This window comes from Mizuhopecten yessoensis, unplaced genomic scaffold (assembly GCF_002113885.1).
Source record: "Mizuhopecten yessoensis strain PY_sf001 unplaced genomic scaffold, ASM211388v2 scaffold4541, whole genome shotgun sequence".
NCBI classification, from domain to species: Eukaryota; Metazoa; Mollusca; class Bivalvia; order Pectinida; family Pectinidae; genus Mizuhopecten; species Mizuhopecten yessoensis.
In genome coordinates, this window is record NW_018405598.1 from 317014 (window position 1) to 327369 (window position 10356).

Sequence of the window (10356 nt, forward strand, 5' to 3'; positions counted from 1 at the left end):
TTTATAAACTTTTATGACAGAACATGATTTCTAGCTAGTAATCCATGTACATATACTGTATACCAGAAAATCTTTTCCCAGTCAATTTTTTCACCATTAGATGGTAAAATTCATTTCAGCCCGATATTCAATTCGCCCTTCACATTTATTACTACATATATGATGATATTTACAAATATCCACTGTAATGATAAATTCGCACTCATTACATAGGGTGGAAAAGGTGAAAATTAAACTGAATCGAAAATTTCCCAGTATACAGTATTACATCATTTTACATGAATATGCATATAATGATATCACAACTTAATTATAACAATGGATCAGTAATGTATTGAAATTACTCACATGATCATACATATCCTATCAAACAAGGACATGGTCAAGTCAAACATTTACATAGAGAATACAATATCATTAGTTATATATAACCACAGGAAACAAAGACCATCTCAGCATAGTGTCAGAGGTTATACAGACCGCTTCAATTCACTTTTGTAGTTTTCAAATTCAGGTGATTTTAGAGTTTAACTTAACTTCAGTTGAACTTTATTCATCTAAAACAATCAGATTTATTTTCCCAACTTATGATATGGAAGGAAACTGGAGTCCCTTAAAAAAAATGTGAATCCACAAGGTTGGGCAACTGGTGACCCAATACCTTTCAGTTCCTGTGTATGTTGGGGACAGGGAAACTCATGTCATTGGTGATTAAAGCAGGCTGTAATAATTTCATAAAGGCTAAGTTTGTTTTGAACACAAACAGGAGTTGAAAACTTAGCTTGTGAGCTTTCAAAATGTCTGTTTCCTTTGTCAAGCAAAGAGTGCAAATGACCAGTATCTCACCTCTAACTTCTGAAAACAACTCACTGAGCCACAGTGGGCCCAAACAAGTAAAATCAGCTGTCAAATATCATGGAGGCATTTTGTCCCATTCTTCTACTGCAGGTAGTCAGGGGAATGGGTAACATGTTTACCAAATCTGCCCCTTAATAGATGTTAAAATGGGGTTGTAAAGATGACTCAGCTGGTGGCCCCCTTCGTCTCTGATCATCAAATCCCCTTCTCTCCTAACTGACTAACAGATGGATTCTTTGATTTTCCTGACTTCCAGTTGTCCTCCAGCCTATGATGTGGTTGTGTGTGTTAGCATGGTCTGTAATGGCTGATTTAGTGTATTGCCTCTCCGATGTCCTCCTTGTATTTTTAGTGTAGACTTGCTGTTTCATGGCCCATGGCCTAGCTTCAATGTATTTCTGATGTTCTTTAAGGTGTGTCCCAAATTTCCAGCCAGTTTCCCCGATGTATGTAAGGTTGCAGCTGTACGTAGCATGGAATTTGGTTAACCACCGGTTTTGTCCTTTTCCGGCAATTTGTACTCTGGATGAACTATTAGTTGCTTGATGGTGTTGTGTGGTCGCAACGGCATGCTGATGTGATGTTTGGGGGACACTCTAGAAAGTGCTTCCCACACACCTTTTATGTATGGTATGTATATATATAGTGACCATGCCATAGGTTTTTCTCTCTGTGTTGGTACGTTTATATTTCTCAGGGTCATCAGCATTGCCTTTGTTTTCAATTGTTTTTCTACTTTCCTTATCGTCCAATCGGGGTATCCACATGTTGTCAAGACCTTTTTGATATGTCGCTTTTCCATTTCCATGTTTTCCGGTTCAGTTACGATGTTTATCCATCTGTCCAGGAGAGTGTAAACTACACCCAACTTCTGAGGCAATGAATGTGAATTGAAGTTGAGGTACTGGTCTGCATACCAGCAATTTGATGGAACCATCAGCTCTTCTTATGATAAGACTAACCAGGAGAGGAATATTTCTGTGTCTTTTTCTGATGTAAATTTTATAGAACCTGTAAACTCTGCCTGGTTCAGGTGAATTGATAGGTTGTTATATAATTACCTCACCTTTCTTGACTACTTCAAAAATATCATCAACATATATTTTCCATAGTTTCCGATGACACTCCTTCTGCCAGTTGTGATGGCTTTCTGCTAGAGATGCTCCATAAATAAAATGGCAACAATTGGTGATATCTTATTCCGAATACTGTATTTATTTCACTTGACATTGGAAGTTATTATTCATCATGATCATGATATTTGAGCCAGATGGTTTCGACCATATCATATCCAAATAAAATTCCAAGTTTTCTTTTTGAAATAATTTACAAAGTTTAATACTAAGAAGTAAAAACCCTTCTGATGCATTCTTGTAACTAAATGTATCAAATTATAATAATGACCTATAACAAGAAAACAAATACACCCTTTATTAAAAACTGGATTTTTGGATGTACATGCGATGAAATAGAAAAGCAACGTTACTTCATGGAATAGGGCAACTTTCATTTTTGTTTCTTTTTAACTGATTTACAAAACTCATTGCAATTAGGAGTGTCTCAGAATTTCAGTTTAATGATATATCGATACACAAATCTTCATATTATTCTCATCACACGCACCAAATGTCAAACATTTGGATAAACATTGTGGGGGATCCGAAAGGGGCTAATTAATGCTACAAGACACCAAATTCCTTCCATTTTAAGGCATTTGAATTGTAACATGCATAAATAAAAAAAAAATCATTATAGGTTGCTTTGAATGTAGGGGCTAAGATATTTGAGAAAATATCAAATAGAAATATATTTGTATAAAGGCTGGCATTATAAGATTGATCATGTTATAAGATCAACACCAAAGCCTGAACTTTCTATAGTATACACATGAGTAATACTTAGAAAAATAGGAATGTGTCACATTATATTCAATTAGAATTTGTGATGAATATACACTCCATAAATATATATATATACGGTATATGAGGATATATAAGAATTTATGACTCAATGATTTTTTATCTATTCTGCTTTCCTCAGATCTGAATCTCCATGAGTGACATCGTCATTATATTGCCACAGAACTATTATTCGCATCAGCAGTATAAAAGTTTTGTTAAATAGGTGACAGTATCAAGGTACCGGTAAAGTAAACACAGATCAGATGATTATTGTGATCAAGTATACATCTTTGTCATAGAGGTGGTTCTAGTGTAAAGTAAACACAGATCAGATAATTATTGTGATCAAGTATACATATTTGTTCTAGAGGTGGTTCTAGTGTAAAGTAAACACAGATCAGATAATTATTGTGATCAAGTATACATATTTGTTCTAGAGGTGGTTCTAGTGTTAAGTAAACACAGATCAGATAATTATTGTGATCAAGTATACATATTTGTTCTAGAGGTGGTTCTAGTGTAAAGTAAACACATATCAGATAATTATTGTGATCAAGTATACATCTTTGTCATAGAGGTGGTTCTAGTGTTAAGAAAACACAGATCAGATAATTATTGTGATCAAGTACACATCTTTGTTATAGAGGTGGTTCTAGTGTAAAGGAAACACAGATCAGATCATTATTGTGATCAAGTATACATCTTTGTCATAGAGGTGGTTCTAGTGTTAAGAAAACACAGATCAGATAATTATTGTGATCAAGTATACATATTTGTTCTAGAGGTGGTTATAGTGTAAAGTAAACACAGATCAGATAATTATTGTTATCAAGTATACATCTTTGTCATAGAGGTGGTTCTAGTGTTAAGAAAACACAGATCAGATAATTATTGTGATCAAGTATACATATTTGTTCTAGAGGTGGTTCTAGTGTTAAGTAAACACAGATCAGATAATTATTGTGATCAAGTACACATCTTTGTTATAGAGGTGGTTCTAGTGTAAAGGAAACACAGATCAGATCATTATTGTGATCAAGTATACGTGTACATCTTTGTCATAGAGGTGGTTCTAGTGTTAAGTAAACACAGATCAGATAATTATTGTGATCAAGTATACATCTTTGTTATAGAGGTGGTTCTAGTGTAAAGTAAACACAGATCAGATCATTATTGTGATCAAGTATACGTGTACATCTTTGTCATAGAGGTGGTTCTAGTGTTAAGAAAACACAGATCAGATAATTATTGTGATCAAGTAGACATCTTTGTCATAGAGGTGGTTCTAGTGTAAAGTCTTTTGATCGGTTCAACACAGATGACAGATTCACCTGTGGGAAAATCTATTTTGTTACAGAAATATGTGTTTAGCAAACAAAAAGGAAGGACAAACACTCGAGTGTAAATACACAGACATAATATTTAAAGCATCACTTTGATCGATAAATGGCCCGAGTAAGTACGAGGGGAATGTTTGAGAAGATTTTAAGCGAATAGAGGTACAATTGTAGTAGTTTTGTGTTTAAATATAGCTGACAATTGTTGATATAGCGTTACTTCTAGTGTATTATGGTTCACCTTACACAGAGGAGGAACAATTCTCTTATTTAATCTCTCTCTCAAAAAAAGACGATAATCATATTGACATGTTAGTTTGCTTTTGGCGAAAGCAAATTTAGTTAGATGTAAGTTGCATATATTCATTTACCTGGATAATCTCATCTATGATGTTTTCATGCATCCCAATTATTTCACTACATGTACAATCAGTTACTGACACTGGACACTGTAATGTTGACTGATAATGGTCTTTATGGAGATTTATGGACAGTAGGCAAATTCCCCTAATGAACCTCTAAAGATGAGAAGGCGCTAGGGAAGTCGAAGAAACTCCTGTCTTTTATTTTTATATACATTGTATATATGTATATTATATATACAATGTATATGTGCATGAAATAATTTCTCAAAAAGAAAACATTATTATATAAAATATTGCTATCAGTAAATAAATAAATGTACTGTCACCATGAATATTGCTATAACATGGCAGATATGTACAAAACTTTAATTTGCTTGGATTTGTCAGCTGAAAACATTTATAAAGCACTATATCTTTCAGGTAAGGCTGAATTAACTCAATTAAGGGATAATCCGATTATGATCAAATTAAAGTTTTATAAGTATTTGTTTCATCTAGATCTTCTGAAGCTGTTACTCAAAACAGTGATTTTTATAGAATTTTTTTTAGGCTCATGCATGCATCCTGAACAACAACAAAGTTTTGACGAGTCAACTGGGTCAATCACTGGCGAAAAAGTAGTAAGGTACACTCGTGTCAGTCTAGAATTTGGGGGTCATGGGTTCAAATACCAGTTTGGCCATGTATCCTTTTTTCTCTCCCGTTACATTTGCAAATTGATGCCCAACTAAAACAAACACACAGAAGGTGGTATAGGGTATTGTGTGTTAAAGACTTTGGTAATGAGGGCTGAATGTAACGGAACAATGCCACATGTTTTGATGAGTCAACTGGGTCAATCACTGGGAAAAAAGTAGCTGAACTGGTAAAGTACACTAGTGTCTGTCTAGAATTTGGGGGTCATGGGTTCAAATACCAGTCTGACCATGTATCCTTTTTTCTCTCCCGTTACATTTGCAAATTGATGCCCTGTTGAACTAAAACAAACACACAGAAGGTGGTATAGGGTTTGTGTGTTAATGACTTTGTTTAGGAGGGCTGAATGTAGCGGAACCATGCCACACTGCAAACAACCAGTAAGTTCAACTGATAGAGCATCCTTTGGAGAGTTTGGAGGTCCTGGGTTTGAATACCCGAGTCTGCCTGTGCATTTTTCCTGTTATTGTCAAATTCAATCAATAAGATTTCTAACTTCAGTGATTGATTTTTGATACATAAGTAAATGCTCAAGTTTGTCATGTATAATAGTACAGTGTGAATGAAGCTGTTAACGGTACCCAAAGGTACTACTTCATACACGGTTTTAAAAGAAATAGTATATTTTTTTAAACGCGTTTGAATTGATTTAAAAAAAACAACATTCGAGAACAAAAGCTGGGTGTATAAATCAATGCAAAGTTGATATGATTGAGTTATGAAGTCTTTCAATATGTCTATGATTGTTACTTTACTACATATACTCACCTTAAAAGGGAGCAGTATCTCGGTGTCATCTAAGAACAATACTTTACAAACATGTCCATCTTTTGGTTTGTCGCCAGAGTATTCCCAGTCAGCATTAGAATTAGATTTTCCTTTATCACTTCTCAGAAACCGCGGGAGAAGTCTTGAGAATCTAAAGGAATTTGACATACTGTCTGTAAAGTGGAACAATTCTGACGTTAGTCTCTGCTCCCGCCTTGTACCTGCTTTCGTACAGTCTCCTCAACGATAACTCCATTGATTCTGAAAGGTAAACTTTACATGGTGTGCACTAGGGGGGTAAAGAAGTCCGTTCACATTCTCGTTGATCTAATTATCCATCATTATCTCTCCACACACCTGACTGCACGCTATTGTTTGTTTGGCCACTAACGTGTTTGTTTACAGGTCTCACCTGCCTGTTTCGTCTCATGTCACTTATCGCACCTGTCCAAGGGACGTAACTCTGAACTATCCGGTACAGGGATTCTGGGAAGTCAAATCAGACCCACTTCCTGTATTTCTCTTTCCGGTCTAAATTTCCACCATGGTGAGCGAATAAATGACAGCATAATCAATCTGATAAAATCGGCCACATCATGGACGCCATAATATAATCTTAAATTTGTATGAAGAAAGAATTGAATAAACTACCCAAATCTTTTCATTTCATTATCGTGAACTAAGTTTAACTCCGCAAAAATGAAGTTTGAAGCGACACATTTTAGTTGTTTACATGATCTGATCGACAACATTTTCGATTGCAGGCTGACCAAGAAACCCAAGATTTGTTGGAAAAGAAGAAGAAGCGTACTTTCCGAAAGTACACTTTCAGGGGTGTTGATCTTGACCAACTTTTGGACATGTCAAGGTGTGTATGTTTAAGTTTTGTCAGAAGGTCCATTAACATTTTCCAGTAACCTATTTCACAGGCGCTTCTATCTGGTATTTAATAGCTCGGGTATTGAATACTAGATTCAAGAGCCTGTGTCTATTTTGAATCTAAATAAAAAAAGCGGCTACTAAGGAAGATAAATAGCATTATAAACAATCCGAAGCGTATTTCGAGAAATGTCATTTCCCAATAAAACAAGTTGGGCACAAGCCTATCCTATAACTAAGGTATAGATAATCAATCATTTGTTTACAGTCAAGATATTATCCAACAAAAGACCCAAAAGGCCGCGAAGGCCGGCACCGCTCACCTGGTTTTAATCTCACTCTTGTTACATTAAAAGTGGACTCATATAAGCTACAGGCAAAATAACTGTAACACGACGCCAAACTTACGCACTACCACTGAGCTAAGGGAAATTCCATCTAACGCGAGGCTAGAAGGCGACCGTATTCCCATGTACAATAAAAATCTGCCACATTAATCCCTCTTGATATACGAGTTCGCCTTTGAACACCACAACAACCTAGGTTCTCGCTCCCTGTCATCACTGGAAAGGCCATAAACAGGATTTGCAACAGAAAAGTGCTCTACCACTGAGTAAAATGCAATTTCCCTCTTGTGTGAAGGTATAGAAGGCGGCTGTAATCCGATGTACTATTAAAATCTGTCGCACTACTCCCCCCTTTATAAACAATTTCATCATCGAACACCACAACAACCCAGGTTCTACACTGCAACTCCCTGTCATCACAAGGAGGGCAGAGGACATCACGTGTAACAGGGAAGAGAATAGTGTGCTTCAAGCAGAGATTGGGAACGTGACTCCCCAACTCCTAGTCAGATGCTCTACCACTGAGCTAAAGGGAATTTCCATCAAGTGCGACTGTAATCACGTGTGCAATTAGCAAAAAGAAAGTCATCCTTTCAACAGAAAGTATTAGACATCAGGAGGATCAGCAATATACAAAAATGAAATTGGGCTCCTATGTTTGTCGAAGCCTAAAACTCTATCTATAAAATCTTACCTAAAACTTAGGCTCAAACGTATTACTTCAGCACAAATTAATATATATATATAACTACACATATAAACCTTAGATTGTAACGTATAATTAAACCTCAGACTTGTATTCCAATACCAATATGACTATGCCTTGATAGATAGCAAACAACTTGAAATGGCAGATTTAACAAAGCCAGTCTGCCATGGTTTAAACTCCACTCTTTAAAGTACAAGTGTACATGTATCAAAACCGAGAACAGTGCATGAGTAAATGCAAAGTTAAGAAGGGTTTTCGGATGTCTGTACTGTTTCTATAACTTCTCAATCTAATTAAAATTATATCTTCANCAAATGAGCATCGAAAATGGCGGCGCCCATGACACCACGCCGTGTCTATCTACAAGACAACGTTTGTACAATTTGTGGATTTTGCTTTGAAATAAGGGAGACTTCCTCTTCTGGTGATGTTGTCGTTAAAAAGTTTAACAACCTGAAACTAAAATTAACCAATGACAGGCTTCGCAATATTCAAACTATCACTGGACCAGACGAAAAAGTGGATTTTGGGCTACGAGGTGTCTGCATTAAATGCTACAGGTCCTGCTTTCTGATTGGTTGAATGAAAGAGTTATGTCGCGTTTTGATTGGCTTGTTATAATTGCGATAATGCATTCATGTTGACCTCTGACGTGACCCTCTATGGGATGTTGTTAGATCTTCAACGCGACATATCAGTAAACGGGAGCGATGTGAAGATATAATTTTAATTAGATTGTATAACTTCTTTGCATGGTATATCTGCTCAAAAAATGATCAATAATATACTCCCTTGTTTGATTTCAGTGAACAGTTGATGGAGTTGCTGACATCCAGGGCACGCCGTAGGTTCTCGAGGGGTCTGAAGAGGAAGCCCATGGCACTCATCAAGCGTCTTAGGAAGGCCAAAAAGGAGGCCAAACCCCTAGAAAAGCCAGAGGTAAAAGTTTGAGCTATTGGCCTCTAAAAATTAGTGGGAAAGGGAATAATTCTGTTCAATGTTTTTCTTGGCTATTTAAGTAAAACATCTACCCCAAATTGTCTAGGGATATCACCCAGTAAATTCAATTTATTGATGTTTTTCTGTGAAACGATGTGGGATCGATTGTCAACAAAAGTATTAAGTTAGTCTGTTATGCCTTGTTTCTTGTAAATGTCTAAAAAATTAAGGTAGGTTGGCAGTGATTTTTCCCCCATTATTTATCAGATTTATATAGGAGAGGCATATTGACTCTAACAGTACTGCCTAAAAACAATAGTCAAAAGAAAGTTCATGGTAGGTGGAGTGATTGGAAACAAACATTTTTTATTTGGCTTCATGTTCTTTGGTGTGGTGTTTTTTTTCCAAATGTTTCTCTCCAATTGACTAAATTATGAATAACATAAAGGATAAATAAAAAGATATTTTCAATGTGACGAAACAATCCTATAGTGCATTCCGTTTCATGAAAATATATTTTGACCCAAAAAAATGGGAACAAATATGAGTCTTAATTTTACTAGATTTTGTGCATTGTTTACCCAATTTTGACCAGTGGACTGTTTCCCAAAAAATAGCATGTTATTTCCTGTAAAGCCGTTGATGTGTAAGGTTCACTGTTTTGTGTTTTACAGGTAGTTAAAACACATCTGAGGAACATGATCATTGTACCAGAAATGATCGGCAGTGTTATTGGAGTATACAACGGCAAGACTTTCAACCAAATTGAAGTCAAGGTAAACTTTTCTTCATAAAAAATGTTGTCAAAATAAAACCAGTAGTTGCTATCTTTCTACTTATTGCTTATATTTAAAAAAAAATACAATTATTGTTTTACGAACATCTGTTCTTCTTCTACTGTAATATTTGGAGATTTGATTATCTGTTACAGCCTGAAATGATCGGCCACTACCTTGGAGAGTTCAGCATCACATACAAGCCTGTCAAGCATGGTCGTCCCGGTATTGGTGCCACTCACTCCTCACGATTTATCCCACTCAAGTAGATTGTACTTGTTGAATTAATAAAGGATGTGGGAGTACCTTTTTTCTGTGTTTTGTGTTTCATGCAGAGAACAATCGGAAGGTGATGTAGTATAATAACTATCTTACCAGAAGAAAGACGAGAGTTAATGGGGGAGGGATTTGTATAATGTGCAAGTGTAAATTTAATGTGTGGTCTATTACATGGAGTTTGTCAGGGTTTTTGCTAGGTGTTTTTAGGGTCTGGTACAGGGACTCTTTCCTGAATGAAAAATAACCCTGCATTTTCCCAATTTTAGTCTTTATTTGGATTAAAAAGCAGGATTATACAAGTTTCCAGTCATATATAAATTATTACCGTCTATGAACGAGTATTCAAAATGCACAGACAAAAAGGCTGAAAATAGATATTAACTTGTTTTTCCAAACCTGTACATGTGGGAACACTGATGAAATTTCATATTTTTTCCCAAATGCCAAAGATATTTTCCTAATTCCTGCTCGGGAGCCCTTTCCCAAAAAAGCGGCAAAAACC

At 35.8% G+C, this 10356-nt stretch overlaps 2 protein-coding genes across 6 annotated transcripts in view; one reads left to right on the forward strand and one right to left on the reverse strand.

Moving 5' to 3' along the window:
- LOC110449278 (protein 4.1 homolog) overlaps positions 1-6103 on the reverse strand; it is a 52851-nt gene extending 46748 nt beyond the window's left edge. For all 5 annotated transcript variants that reach the window (XM_021496039.1, XM_021496038.1, XM_021496040.1 and 2 more), the window contains exon 1: positions 5926-6103. In XM_021496039.1, the coding sequence (XP_021351714.1) occupies positions 5926-6093 (168 nt within the window). In that variant the 5' untranslated portion in view covers positions 6094-6103. The remainder of the gene's footprint in view (positions 1-5925) is intronic.
- Positions 6104-6387: 284 nt separating this feature from the next.
- Positions 6388-9885, forward strand: LOC110449279 (40S ribosomal protein S15-like). Its single transcript, XM_021496043.1, has 5 exons — positions 6388-6472; positions 6690-6793; positions 8667-8799; positions 9474-9575; positions 9731-9885. The coding sequence occupies exons 1-5, from the start codon at positions 6470-6472 to the stop codon at positions 9842-9844; spliced, it is 456 nt and encodes a 151-aa protein (XP_021351718.1). The 5' UTR covers positions 6388-6469; the 3' UTR covers positions 9845-9885.
- Positions 9886-10356: the final 471 nt, after the last annotated feature.

Excerpts from the sequence above, each read along its gene's own strand:
- LOC110449279 (XM_021496043.1), top strand. Across the intron at positions 8,800-9,473 it reads AACCCCTAGAAAAGCCAGAG|GTAGTTAAAACACATCTGAG; the intron begins GTAAAAGTTTGA and ends TGTGTTTTACAG. Across the intron at positions 9,576-9,730 it reads TCAACCAAATTGAAGTCAAG|CCTGAAATGATCGGCCACTA; the intron begins GTAAACTTTTCT and ends TATCTGTTACAG.